Genomic DNA, 14,638 nt, shown 5'->3' with positions numbered 1-14,638 from the left:
CCTACACATATTTAGAGGTCAGTGCAGTTGTAGTGAAAAGGTATTGGGGGGTTAACAGATTCATTTCGGAAAGCAAAGAGCTAACAGTTTGTTATGTTGGGCTCCTGTCTCTGTTTCCCTGTCCTTGGAGAATCAACCCGGTGGGGTGGGGGATCCCAGCAGAGAGAGAGTGGGCAGGTAGCTGTTACTAATACAAGATCTGGTATAAGGGAGGATAATTTCAGGGATGTTTCTCAGAGAGAATAGCAAAGAATATTACCAAAAATATATTTTCTCAGAATAAAAAAAATCAGCATAACCCATAAAGTAGTTTACTACAGAAAAGCCTATAATCCAGCAGTTTGTTTTCCGCCTAGTGTTTCCATGGCAATATTCTGATAGTTGAACTATTTGGGGAAGAATCGCTCCGTATCTTTAGCATAAAACTGTGGATGATGTTTTAGCTTTTCTTATTTCTTCTGATGTTTCTGTGATTTTACCTTTCTCAGTTGCTCTTTCATGGCTTGATTATTCTGCTCTAGTTTTGTGATGGGACTCACAAAAGGCTTTATTAATTTTATAATTTTCTTTAAAGAACTAGTTTTTAGTTTTATTTGTCATTTCTTTGATTTTTCGGTTTTCAATGGATCTATTTCTTTTTTCATTGATTTTCTCTATTCACCAATGTCAGATGGTCAAGGAATTGCTGCTTTAGAATGTAATTTTAGGTCTGCAGGTGCTCTCCCTCTATGTCCTCACTGTTTTTTTGTGGAACCTCTGGTTTTTCTATCTGAGTTTTAAAAATTCTTTTATTTACTTTTACATTACTACAATAATCTTGTTGTGAAAGTATACACCCCCCCCCAAAATATAGAAAAATCCCAAGAGAAATGAGGTTAGAGGAAAAAGGTGTACCTCAGTCTGTGTTCAGATACCATCGACTCTGTCTCTGAGATGGTTGGATTCTTTATCATAAGTCCATCAGAGAGGTTGCTTCAATGTTTTTTTCCCACAGATGCTATTGTTAACTATTTCCCTCCAGTTTATTCCTCCTCATTCCCACTTATTGTGCTCTCTCTCTCCTTTCACCCTGTCCCTCCTTAGAAGTGTGTTGTATCTGACTACCTTCTCCCAGGATCTTCCCACTCTTCTATCATCTACAACCCCCCTCCCCATCCTGTCCCCCTTCTCCCATCCCTTTCACCAAATCATTGGGCTGGGAAATTGCTTCACTCAGTCTTTCCATGGGTTCTGTCTCTCTAAAATTTAGAGGGTTAGAGTCACTCTTTTATGGCATCTGGATATTTTGGGGTAAGACCTTCTGGGAATTCCTTCATGCCATCCTCTTGACTCTACCCCCTTCTAAATGATTTTTATGATTTTATCTAGCCCTCTCAAACATCCCCTTCATAATTTGATTAGTGAGGGAATTAATTATTGATCCTTTATTTTTATTTGATTTTTAATTTTTTTATTTAAGGCAATGGAGTTATGTGATGTGCCCAAGGTCACACAGCTAGGCAATTGTGAAGTGTCTGAGGCTGGATTTGAACTCAGGTCCTCTTGACTCCAGGGCTGGTGCTCTATCCACTGTGCCACTTAGCTGTCCCCTTTATCTGATTTTATTGAAAAACTTTATTCAGAAATCATATTCTGTCATTTCTGTTAGAAACCAAAAATCTTCTTCATTGTCTCTGAGAGAAAAAGCTAAAGTGCAAAAACCTCAGTCTTTTTTTTCTCTCTCTCTTATGGGATTCAAAATTGTCCAACCTACAATAAGAGAAATTGAGGCAAAGCTTCAAGCCAGTAGCAGTTTATTAAAGGATCCATGTCTTTTAAAATGAAATGGAGCTCAGATCTTCCTCATTCCCTGGTGGTGAAGGATGGCTGAGAGAGGCACTTGAGGGGAAAAGACTTTAAGAGTAGCTTCCCCCCCTGGGTGTGGTATAGGGAATAAATTAGAGTTCAGTTAACTTTCAGTAAAAGGATATCTTCTTTTAATGAGAACCCACACTAGGAATACCATGCAATGAAGAAGAATGACTCAAAAACAACTATTTCAAAATTCTTGGGGATATCAAAAAGTGGACCAGAGCAATGAATTCCTCATTTGTCCACAAGTAAAATAATAAAAAAGGAAATGGAAGATGAATTCTGGATTACAAATAGATCATAAATCAGATTTTCATTTTTAAATAAATTTAATGTATTTTACTTCCCCCCATTATATTAAAACCATTTTTTTAGGGTTTTGCAAGGTAATGGGGTTAAGTGGCTTGCCCAAGGCCACACAGCTAGGTAATTATTAAGTGTCTGAGATCAGATTTGAACCCAGGTCCTCCTGACTCCAGGGCCGGTGCTTTATCCACTGCACCACCTAGCCACACCCTAAAACCATTTTTAACATTTTTTTTAGTTTGGAGTTCCCAGTTCTATCCTTCTTTTCCTCCTCCTTCCTGAGACAGTAAGCATTCAAATATAGATTATGCAATCTGTAAAACATTTCCATGTTAGTCATTTTGTACAAGAAGACTCAAATGAAAGAAAAGAGAGAAAAATAGTGTGCTTCATGTATTTATAGAATCTATTCAAACACTACTTCGTTCTCTGGAGGAAAATACTATACTTCATCAGTCCTTTGCATTAGTCTTAGATCATTGTATTACTGAGAATAGCCAAGCCATTCACAGTTCTTATAATATTGCTCCTACTGTGTATAAAATTCTCCTAGTTCTGTTCATTCATGTAAATCTTGTGAGGTTTTCCAGTAAGATTATTTTTTTTAAGTGAATATGGTGTTCATTCATATTCTGTAGGGTTTTTTGTTTTGTTTTTCTTTTTCTGGATGTGAATAGCATTGTCCATAGCAGGTCTCCTACAGTAGTCCTAGGTCTCTGAACTCGGTGTTACATCCATCAAGGTTGATCAACTCACAATGCTGATATCACTGTGCAATGTTCTCTTAGTTCTGTTCCCTTTCAATCCCTTCTCTGTGCTTCAGTTTCCTACTAAATTGCTGATGGTTAGACTTGGGGAATCCTGAGGTGTCCTATAACTCTACTTCCTTTACTTTTAATAGGTGTTGATAACATTCAAGGATGTGGCTGTGGATTTCACCCAGGAGGAATGGGGCCTCTTAGACTTTCCTCAGAAGGCGTTGTACAAAGAGGTGATGTCAGAGAATGCACGGAACCTGCTCTCTGTGGGTAAGAAGACTTCCCCTCATAACTCTTTACCTCTATTGCCTAGGGTTTGGAAGATTTGTCAGTTTTAGAAATAGAATATTGCTGGTCTCCTGTATCTAAGAGACACAGTCCTATTGCTCTCCATTGTCCTATAAAAAGTATGTGATAGGAACCTGAGTATTTCTTTGTTGTTTCTAAAGCTCTAGGTACCTTCAGGTCAAAGATCAAAGCAGTGTGGGAACATCTCAGAGGTTATTTATTCAAATCACTATTTGGTTTATCAGCCCTGGTGGGGAGAAGAGATACACATGTTTGAATATATTCACAGCCCCTTCCCTAAAGAAAACTAAGGTACAAGTTTCTCTCTAAGCTCATCCCTAACTGATTCCTCATGTCCAGGGCTTCCAGTTCCCAGAGAAGATGTGATCTCTTATTTTGAACAAAGAGAAGCACCCTGGATGCTTGAGAAAGAAGACCTGAGCAGTCATTGCCTAGGTGAGTGTGGTGACAGTAGGTATATGACATGTGATTACATGAGGCTTCTCCATGTTGTGATGAAGGGAGTACTAGATTTGGGGGGGTGGAAAAGCCTGCCTTGGATTTTGTTTCATGTTTTCTTTAGCAGTGACCTCCTGGGCAAGTCCCTGAAACGGTGAACAAATTCAGTTTTCCCACTGGCAAATTGAGGAGGTTGGATCTATGATCCCACAAAAAGTCATTGAGATATGGGGACGTGAAGCTGAGTCTTAGGCTTGAGGTGTGAACTCTATCTTAGATCTTTTTCAGGTGAACAAACATTTATGTGGCTGCTACTTGCCAGGTCTTCAGCACTGGAGACATAGGGAAAGGCAGGGGCTTTCCCTGCTCTCGTGGAGCTCACAGTCTGGAGGGGCAGACAACACATTAACATCTATGTAAAAATCCATTATGGACAGGTTAAATTGGAATTCATCAAATGTGGAAAGGCCCTATAGTTAAGTATGACCGGGAAAAGATGATTGTAGAAGGTGATCTCTAGCTGAGGGTTCAGGAAAGCCATGGCAAGCATTTTGAGCAACAGTGATAGGGAGGAAAAGTCTCAGAGTCAGGAGGTGAAGTGTCCTATTCAGGGAAAAGAAAGGAGGTCCAGGTTTTTCAGTGAATTATGAGACCAAGATCTTATCTAATAATAGATGGAGAGAGGAAGAGTGTTGCAAGTTAGTCAAAAGGGAGAGTGTGCAGTCAAATGAAAAGATCTTGAAAAGCACTTTGCCAAGTGGCCTAGTGAGTCAGTCAGGGAGATGTCATAAGATTGCCTTGCCACAAGAAGGGCCCAGCAAATTGATGTTTTGTTGTATACCTGAACAGTCCAGTTTCAGGATTTTCTCTGTGTGAAGGGGGCTGCCATACTTAAAAATTATCTAAGGCTGTTTTGTTTAAATCATCAGCTTGAGGCCTTTTCCTGATCTCTGTAGCTCCATCTCTGTCTTATTCTTGGAGAATCATTGACCAGGTTCATGTAGGTGACCAGCATCTTGGTTTAGAGAGCTGGGAGATGGAGATTCCCAGGTTTTCTATAATCAGAAACTCTTCAGGAGCCAAGACAGAAGCCTCTGTGATATTCAGTCTTGTGTTTGATCAGGTTCTATCTGGATTAGAACCTGACAAAGGTGAATAGGTTCTAGAAAGAGACAGTTGACTGAGAGCAGAACTTGCCCTTGCCAACTGGGGAGGGAATAGAAGACAGAGACTGAGCTAGAGCTTGGGGTTTGTTGTCAACCTTGGTCCATCAATCATAGATTAAACACTTTCTATCTTCTACCCACTGCTGGCCCTGAACATGCAAAGGAAGGCAAAAGCCAATCTCTGCTATCACTTAGCTCATAGTCTTCTATACAAACATGGATATAGTTTGAGAAGAAACAACAAATAATGAACCCCTTACTTAGCTGATCCAGATGGAAATACTTTTAGTTCAACTGAGACACAAGGAAAGAGGAGTGTGAGTGCAACAATAGTATAATAAAGTGAACAGAATTGGGGAGAAAAGAGCAGATACCACCAGAATGATAATAGTAACAGTACACACGTTTTGTTGTTCTGTCATTTTCCATTCATTTTTTACTCTTTGTGACCCCATTTAGAATTTTTTCAGCAAAGACACAAGTCGTTTGACATTTTCTTACCAGTTCATTTTACTGATGAGTTAATTGAAAGGCTTAAGTGACCTGCCTGGTATCACACAGCTATTAAGATTCTGAGGCCATATATGAAGTAGGGAAGATGAGTTTTCCTGACTTCAGACTTGATGGTGTATCCAACTAACTTGCATTTACAGAGGTGGGGAGGTAGGGTGGGAAATAATGTGCCTTGCACTTTATAAATATTTTCTCATTGGATCCTCATAATAAAGCTAGAAGTTATGAGCTGGTATTTTATCTATATGAAAAATTAAGAAACTGAGAAAAACAAAAGTCTTTGATAAAGGTCACAGAATTCGAAAATTTGTGTCTCCCAGACTTGAAGCCCAGCATGTTATTTTGATTTTTTTTTAAACAGAACACTATGAAAAAAAAATCACACATGTATGGGTGGAAAATGGGAGAAGAACTGGGCAAGCTCTTGCTGAAGAATGGAAATGCATGTTTTCTTTTCGATTTTGTTTTTGGCTCCCTAACCAGTCAATATAATGAATTGCTGGTTAATATATAAAAGATTTGTTTTTAGCCTGTCTCATGACAACTAGTTTACTGATGATACTGATTGGATTGTTGTTATATTTCCAAACAATGTTTATTCTTTTTTTTTTATTTAGGTTTTTGCAAGGCAAATGGGGTTAAGTGGCTTGCCCAAGGTCACACAGCTAGGTAATTATTAAGTGTCTGAGATTGGATTTGAACCCAGGTACTCCTGACTCCAAGGCCGGTGCTTTATCCACTACGTCACCTAGCTGCCCCCCAAACGATGTTTATTCTTAAAACTACCTTTGTCAGGATTCAATTTCTTCAGCCTTCAGTTTCTCTTTTCTCCTGTAGACAATTCAGCTACACTCTTACTGAAATTCTACTGAATGATTAATCTATATTTACAAACAATTCTTTGGAGAGGCTGCCAGGGAGACAAATAGTACTAGAAGTGGAAAATAGTTTCCAGTATGGAGGGTCTGTGAATATCTGCGACAATTTACACACCAAAGGTTGGAAAGTTTGGAAATAATTTGATGTCAAGTTGAACAAATTATGTTGTGTTTAATCTGAAGCAGAATATGATGTCATCAATTCTTGATCTCAAAATGCATTATATCCCTGATTCAAATGGTTTGGAATCACAGAATCTTATTATGGTGAAAAGCATACTTGTTATTAGAAAGGAATAATGTCTTTGTAACAAAATTGGACCTTTATTTACAGCTTAAGGTACCAATTTTTATCACAAATCCCTTGGACCACCGTCTAGAACCTCCAGTGACTTTGTGGGTCACTAAATGAGAAGGACTGCAAGAGGACTCATAGGAAATTATGCTATCCATTGATAAAAGAATGATGGACTAAAGTTCCTTTATGAGATACATATTTTCAGTCATTAAAAATGACATGCATTTTTTAAAAGTTTTGTTTACTACAAGAAATTAATTTTTTTAATGAGCAGAGGCTTTTAAAGATAATTTAGTATAAAGAAATTTTAACTGTCAAGTCCAAACACATTAATGGGCCTGAATAAAATTTCTTATACCTCAGTATAAACATAAAATAATTCAGGCATTCATCTGAACTGTAGACACTGAAGCAGAATAAATAGGATTGAAATTACTAAAGAAGGAAATTTCGTTATGCTGACAGACAAGCTAGATAATGAAATAAGAGGTTTGTTTTTTATTTGTTCATGAAATGTCATAATGTTTAAAAATAAAATATTAAAAGTGAAGACAGTGAATGTGAAAGTGAAGCAGCAAAATTCAAATTGAAAACAATTTGTCCAATACTAAGGACAGAGTATGCAAAGTCACAATCTTTGAGTTCCTGTCTCAGCTACTGATATTTTCATCAAGACACTCAACCGATCTGAACTCATGACCTGAGTTGTGAATGTAATGAGAATGCTTGTCAGGCCTGTGTCACAACAGGTTTGTGGTAAGGATCCACTGTGACTGTGAATCATCAGATGATCTAATGTGAGCTAATGATCTTTTCAAATTATTGATTCTAGGGGCGGCTAGGTGACGCAGTGGATAGAGCACCGGCCTTGGTGTCAGGAGTACCTAGGTTCAAATCTGACCTCAGACACTTAATAATTACCTAGCTGTGTGGCCTTGGGCAAGTCACTTAACCCCATTGCCTTGAAAAATCTAAAAAAAAATATTGATTCTACTCCTTTAAGTTTGAAGAGTTTTTCTTTGCCTGGGAAAGTAGCATGTAAATCAGTTTGCATTCTGCCAGTGGAGGGAAGGGGGTGCAATTATATGTTTCTGTATGTGTGGCTATGTATGTATATTTACTAATTTTGTTTTTTTAGAAGAAGAGATCAGACTTGAAATCAAAGAGACTGCTGCAGAGATAAGGCTTTCAGAGAAAAAACCTCACAAGCAAAGATTCATGAATGAAATTTCCTATGACAACACTTGGAGACAAGTCTGTGCTATATATGAGAGAATTCCCACTGGAGAGAAACCATATGAATGCAATCAATGTAAAATAGCCTTCAAAAAAAAAGATAAACTCATTAAACATCAGAGTATCCATACTAGAAGCAAACCTTATGAATGCAATCAATGTGGAAAGATTTTCACACAGAGCTCCAGTCTTACTGTACATCAGAGAGTACACACTGGAGAGAGACCTTATAAATGCAATCAATGTGGAAAGACTTTCAGAACGAGCTCTAGTCTTGGTGTACATCAGAGAATTCACACTGGGGAGAAGCCTCATGAATGTAATTTATGTGGAAAGACTTTTACAAGGAGGGTCAGTCTTACTGTACATCAGAGAGTACACACTGGGGAGAAACCTTATGAATGTAATCAGTGTGGAAAGACTTTCATTCGTAGCTGCAAACTTGTTGTACATCAGAGAATCCACACTGGGGAGAAACCTTATACATGTAATCAGTGTGGAAAGATTTTCACACAGAGCTCCAATCTTGCTGTACATCAGAGAATTCACACTGGAGAAAAACCTTATGAATGTAATCAATGTGGAAAGATTTTCACACAGAGCTCCCATCTTGCTAAACATCAGAGAATCCACACTGGGGACAAACCTTATGAATGTAATCAATGTGGAAAGACTTTTAGACGGAGCTCCAGTCTTTCTATACATCAGAGAATCCATACTGGGGAGAAACCTTATGTATGTAATCATTGTGGAAAGACTTTCAGAAAAAGTTCCTGTCTATCTGTACATCACAGAATCCACACTGGAGAGAAACCTTATACATGTAATCAGTGTGGAAAGATTTTCACACAGAGCTCCAATCTTGCTGTACATCAGAGAATCCATACTGGGGGCAAACCTTATGAATGTAATCCATGTGGAAAGACTTTTACAAGGAGAATCAATCTTGCTGTACATCAGAGAATCCACACTGGTGAGAAACCATATGAATGTAATCAGTGTGGAAAGACTTTCAGAACAAGCTCCAGTCTTTCTGTACATCAGAGAATCCACAGTGGAGAAAAACCTTATGAATGCAATCAATGTGGAAAGATTTTCACACAGAGCTCCAGTCTTGCTGCACATCATAGAATCCACACTGGAGAGAAACCTTATGAATGTAATCAATGTGGAAAGATTTTTACACAGAGCTCCAGTCTTGTTGTACATCATAGAATTCACACTGGAGAGAGACCGTATGAATGTAATCAATGTGGAAAGACTTTCACAATAAGCTCCAAACTTTCTGTACATCAGAGAATCCACGCTGGAAAGAAACTTTATAAATGTGTGTAACCAATGTGGAAAGACTTTCAGAAAGTCATCCCATCTTGCTATACATTAGAGAATTCACCTGAGTACAATCACTGTGGAAAGGCTTTCACATAGAAGGTCTATCTTACATCAGAGAACTCACATTGGTGTGTAATGTTTTGAATGCAATTACTGTGAAAACTAATAATCAGTATGATAAATCCATCACATCAAAGTTAACCCTTATTTTCCTTCAGAGACTTCATGCCAGATAGATAGAAATTTTATCACTGTATGAATGAGAAAGGTCTTTCAAATGGAGTGGAAAGCTTCTTAGCAGAGAATTCTCCCTGGATATAAATCATTTTATTCAGGCCTTTAGCCAGAGATTGTCTCTGAGTAGATTCCCAGGTCCTCTCCATGGTGTTGGCCACCTTGTTGAGATAAAGCAAAAAATCTTGCAGTACAGGCAGGATTTGATTTCAGTTCTCCCTGACTTCAGGGCCATCCCTCTACCCACTGCATCAATCTGGTTGATGCTGAAATGTCACTGGTTACTAGCTAGTCTGGTCAAGTATGGTTTCTATTCTAGGAAAAAGAACTTCAGTCTTTCTAAACTTGGAACACTCCATGGCCAATGAAAATGCTCAAATCCAACTGATGCTAGACTTTCCTTTGCCCTGAGTTAAAGGAAGTAGGGATTTGGGAAAAACTCTGTAGGGATTGGAGGGAATATCTGTGCAGGGGGGGTGTTTAACCACTTTTTTGTATTGGACCCCTTCAGCTGTAGAATAAAGTCTAGGGAGAAGGTAGGTGGTGCAGTGGAAAGAGCACTGGCCTTGCAATTAGGAGAACAGGACTTCTAACCCAGGTAAAGACACTTGACAACTAACTGTGTGACCTTGGACAAGTCAACTTAACCTTGATTGCTTCACATCCAAGGTCCTCTCCATGCATCCTGATTCATATCTGCCCCCTGGACCAGAGGGCTCTGGAGGAGAAAGTGGGGTTGTTGACTTAACACAGTCCACCTCACTGAAATACAATAAAGTCTAGCTACCCTTTCTGGGAATAGGGCTTTTAAATACATCAAAAAGACACAGAGAATTACAAAGAAGCTAATTACAGCTTAATAAAGATGAGATTCCCCAGCCACTCCTTCTACATTCATTACATTTGTCCTTGGATTTCTGGGGGGGAGTGGGATAAATAAGTGCCTGGGAGCCTCTCACTGGCTCCTGCTCCTGGGTCCCCCATTGATGGGTAAGGTCTCATCTAAGGGTGTCAGTGTTCCCCCATCTACACAATCATGATATTGCTAACCTCGTGTCAAGCCTTTCTAGATTAAGCCCCAGCATCTTGACAAATTAAGACATTTCTACCCCGCTCTGAGGTAAACTACTCTCGGAAGAACAGAGAGCCTGCCATCTAGTGGCCATGTTTGGGTCTTTGAGTCCCCATCTCATAAGCCTACTTGTAACCATCTATGTGTTCTTCTGGTCCTCCACCCTTCAGTGGGGTCCAGAGCAACAGGAGCTTCTGCTCAGATGTCAAGATGGATCAGGAGGGTACCCCTTTCTTGATTCAGTGAGTCCCTTAGGATTGGGTTGGATGGCCTTCAGTTCTGCCCACAGGGTGCCTTGCTCTCTGCCAGCAGTCTTCAAAAAGCTGGCATTGGCAAAGTGAAAGACTGCAGCTCTTACACATTGAAGGTGACTACCAGACAAGGGTTTGAATTTGTGCCCTCTCTTGGCCAAAGGCAAATTTCTATTTTGACTTCTTCCCTTGTCTTAACAAAGATCTTTCTATGAAAGGACAGCTTCAAACTCTCCCTCCAGAGGCAGAAATAGAAGTACAGGATATTTCCCTCACCTTTTTTTTTTTCAGGTTTTTGCAAGGCAAATGGGGTTAAGTGGCTTGCCCAAGGCCACACAGCTAGGTAATTATTAAATATCTGAGACCAGATTTGAACCCAGGTACTCCTGACTCCAAGGCCGGTGCTTTATCCACTACGCCACCTAGCAGCCCCTCCCTCACCTTTTTTATGTGCATTTTGCTCCTACAAAAATTTTTCCATTTTATGCACTCAAAATGATTGATTCTCTCTTGGTAACTGCATCTCTGCTTTCATTGATTTGGAATGCATTTCTTCCTGGAGGTTTTCCAATGAGTTGACCTCTTCCAGTGAAAAGAAAATGATATGATCTTCAGCATTTATTTTTAACTTCTTGAGGATCCAATAAGATTTTGGTGAAAAGCTCATTTCTCTCAGACTGTTGTTCACTTCTCTCAGTAGTTCTTAAACATGGAGTTTGAGGGAATTCAGGAAACTAAGTATTATCAGTGGCATGTTAGCAAATTTGGGAGTAACAGATTTATAATCCAAAAGGATCTGAACTGACCAAAACACATAAGTTTAGAAAATTAAAATGGATAACAGGTCATTTGGAAAAATAAATATCTGGTGGTCCCAGTGGCATGACTTCCAGTACAACATCGACACTTGTGTCTTCAGGAAACAATGGGGGTGGGGAAAATGGTTCTCTTGTCCTCTAGCCTAGTCATATTACATCTGGCTCACTAAATTCAACACTTGTCACCATGTTTAGAAGGGACACATATACCAGAGATGACCTAGCCAAGGCCAACAAGGAGGGTGAAGCTCCCTGAATCCTGGATGAAAAAAATGTTGAGAAGAAAGCCACGCCAAGTAGAGCCATGATTGTACTCTCGAGTATTTGAAAGGCTTCCACTTGACTCTTGGTTCAGTATCCCATTGCTTTTCCTACTATTTCCTATCAACCCCAGAGTGAATGGTTGGATCTCAAACTACTGCTGTCATAGGGCTTGAGGCAATAGCCTCTTCATAACCAGGGCTAGGGGCCCACCTTTCAGAAGCAGGTTCTAGGACAAATAGATACCTAGGGAAGGGAAAGGGAGAATCATTAGATAGTGTCAAGCACTGTGCTAAGTGCTCCCCCTCCCCCACAGTTTTTGATAAGTACTAGAGTGCCAGAAATGGGGTCAGAAAGTCCTGGGTTTGAATCCTGCCTTAGCAATGACAGTGGTTAGAGAATCTATCAGATAGTTCACTTCTGTAATAGAAGCAAATTTGTAACCAAACTTGAAAGCCTTTTCCCTTGGAAATGATTTGTTTTTCCTTTCTTTCACTGAAGCTGAGATATTTTAGCCAATTCTGTAGGTGCAGATCCCAGGTAGGTTTGAACCAGCCCCTTGCACACCTCCAGGCTTCTGCTGGCTCCTCTTTCCTTTAGTTCTCTTGGCTGTCTATGTGGTGAGTGTATTCCAGTCCACTTGGATCAGTTCTTCCCAGGTCTGGTTGCTAGACAAGCTTTCTTATAGACTGTCAATCACATCCCAAATCTCCAGGTCACTCTTCCTAAAATTACTATTGGCTCACCTTTTCCTAAAATTCAGGGACCCAAGAAGACTGTCTCTCTCTTACCCAGCTACCAACAGATTTAGTTGTGCTGCCATCTGTAAACCCTGAAAACTAAAAACCTTCAAAAATTAGGGTTAAAATAAAGTGACAATAATTATAGGTTAGACATGAAGTTTTTTGGAGAGGAATTATCAGTGGAGTCCCTTATGGTAATGACCACACAGAACTCCTGGAGATAGTTATGTTTATCCCCCTCCCCCCCCCAAAAAAGAATAAGGGAAATCTTTAATCTCTTTGGAAGTTTACACAATCTTAAGTTTCCCATTTGCTTCTCAAAGTCTATCATGTTAAATGATACCATCTGATTAATTCTTATCTCTTCCCGGACTTTAAGCTTCTTGTGGGCAGGACAAGTTTTCCAACTTACTGAACAGTCTTCCTGGAATCTATAATTAACATAGGGGACCATAAGCAGCCAATGACTTCTTCCCTACGGGCCATGGTGACTGTCAGTGAAGGCTGGCTACTGTTCTAAGGAACTTAGCCATATTCAACAGGAATATAGTTTGTGAAAAACTCATTATATATTATTAATATGGTGTTATTACAATTTGTCATTCCCCCATTTTAATGAAAGATGATGTCACGTCAGCTATACATGATCAACTAAAAAAATGAGGAGCATATTGGAGAGAGTACCTCTAGGGGTACTAGGGTTCATAGAGAAATGGGCCCAGAACAAACATAAGTCATGTCTATGGGGGATGGGGAATGGACTTAAGGATGGAGGAGATATTTATAGAGTCAAGTGAGAAAAGGCCAGTCCCCTTTGAATCAACAAACTGTACAAATAAGAATATGCACAAGGAAGAAAGTAAACAATAGCATAAATTTCTAGTCCATTTCTTCTGGAGACATCCCATGTCCTTCTGTATCTCTAGGAATCTGACTAGACCAAGTATATTCAGATGGCTTGTAGGTATCTTCCTCGAGTAAAAGAAATATCTCAGCACAAATTTTATCAGGTCAAGTCCTGTGATTTTCACCAGTAGAAAATAAAACTCTGGGAATTCTTAGATCATTACAAATTGCATTTTAACTTGTCCACTGTCATATTGATATACACAAATTGAGTTACAAATAAAATTTAACCTAATTTTGTTCTAACATTTTCTTATTACTTTTTACTCATCCCTCCATTTGGAGGATGTCTATACTTCACAAAATAAGCTTCACATGCCTTTGCTAATCATTTTAGAACACAGAATATCTAATAAGTGATTTACAAAAAAATAGTTTTAATCTTTAACTAATATTAAAATAATAAAATGATTTTTTCTCTTTAAAATATTTGTAAAAAGATCAGTATACCATGTGCCTTGCAAAAACCTAAAAAAGAAAAAAAAGGATCAGTAGACTCACATTCCTTTACTTAAAACTTAAGACTTATAATAGAGAATAATATCTCAAAAAATTTCTTGTTGTACTTAAATATCCCTGAAGCATTAAAAAGGCTCTCAGTTCTCACAGGAACATATATAACTGACAACAGCTGCAAAAACTATACATTACTTTTTACCTGGCTTTTAGAATTTAGATAATTGTAGGGCAAATAACTTAAAATTTCTATTCCTACTCTTAATATTGATCATCTGACATGATTATAGCAATTTATATAAAGGTCAGGGACATAAAGAAAAAGGAAACTCCTTCATTTATTTAGATGTCAGTTTCCAGGCAGTGATCAAATACCCTGAGCCAGACTTTAAACCTACCAGATAAGAGATTTGCCAAATGTCAAAATTGGTAAACCAAGTTAGGAAAAATCAGTGTCAGATCTTGTTGAATATTGCTTTCCCAGGCTTTCCCATAAGCCTATCACCTGCAGTGTCCATATTCAAAAACTCATAGGGTTCCTGGAATCTCTAGATCAGAAACTGTGTCAGAAAGTTTAATTCAGAACTTGTTGAAAATGACTCTTTCAGGGCGGCTAGGTGGTGCAGTGGATAAAGCACTGGCCCTGGAGTCAGGAGTACCTGGGTTCAAATCTGGTCTCAGACACTTAATAATTACCTAGTTGTGTGGCCTTGGGCAAGCCACTTAACCCCGTTTACCTTGCCAAAAAAACCCAGAAAATGACTCTTTCAAATCTTATCACAGTGAGCCTTTGACCTGCAGTGTCCAACCCC

At 38.9% G+C, this 14,638-nt stretch overlaps 1 protein-coding gene across 6 annotated transcripts in view; it reads left to right on the top strand.

Annotated features, from left to right (window-relative positions):
• LOC141511838 (uncharacterized) overlaps positions 1-14,638 on the top strand; it is an 84,986-nt gene that overhangs the window by 41,130 nt on the left and 29,218 nt on the right. The window contains exons 2-5 of one of the 6 annotated variants that reach the window (XM_074220880.1): positions 3,059-3,185; positions 3,564-3,659; positions 7,659-7,784; positions 7,953-9,123. In XM_074220880.1, the coding sequence (XP_074076981.1) occupies positions 3,059-3,185; positions 3,564-3,659; positions 7,659-7,784; positions 7,953-9,088 (1,485 nt within the window). In that variant the 3' untranslated portion in view covers positions 9,089-9,123. Of the gene's footprint in view, positions 1-3,058; positions 3,186-3,563; positions 3,669-7,655; positions 9,124-14,638 lie in introns of those variants that run through there. The other 5 variants (XM_074220873.1, XM_074220877.1, XM_074220856.1 and 2 more) reach the window with 5 other exon arrangements.

Source organism: Macrotis lagotis, chromosome 1 (assembly GCF_037893015.1).
Source record: "Macrotis lagotis isolate mMagLag1 chromosome 1, bilby.v1.9.chrom.fasta, whole genome shotgun sequence".
Classification (NCBI taxonomy): Eukaryota; Metazoa; Chordata; class Mammalia; order Peramelemorphia; family Peramelidae; genus Macrotis; species Macrotis lagotis.
Note: the sequence above shows the minus strand (reverse complement) of the source record. Positions and strands in the feature narration are given on the sequence as shown.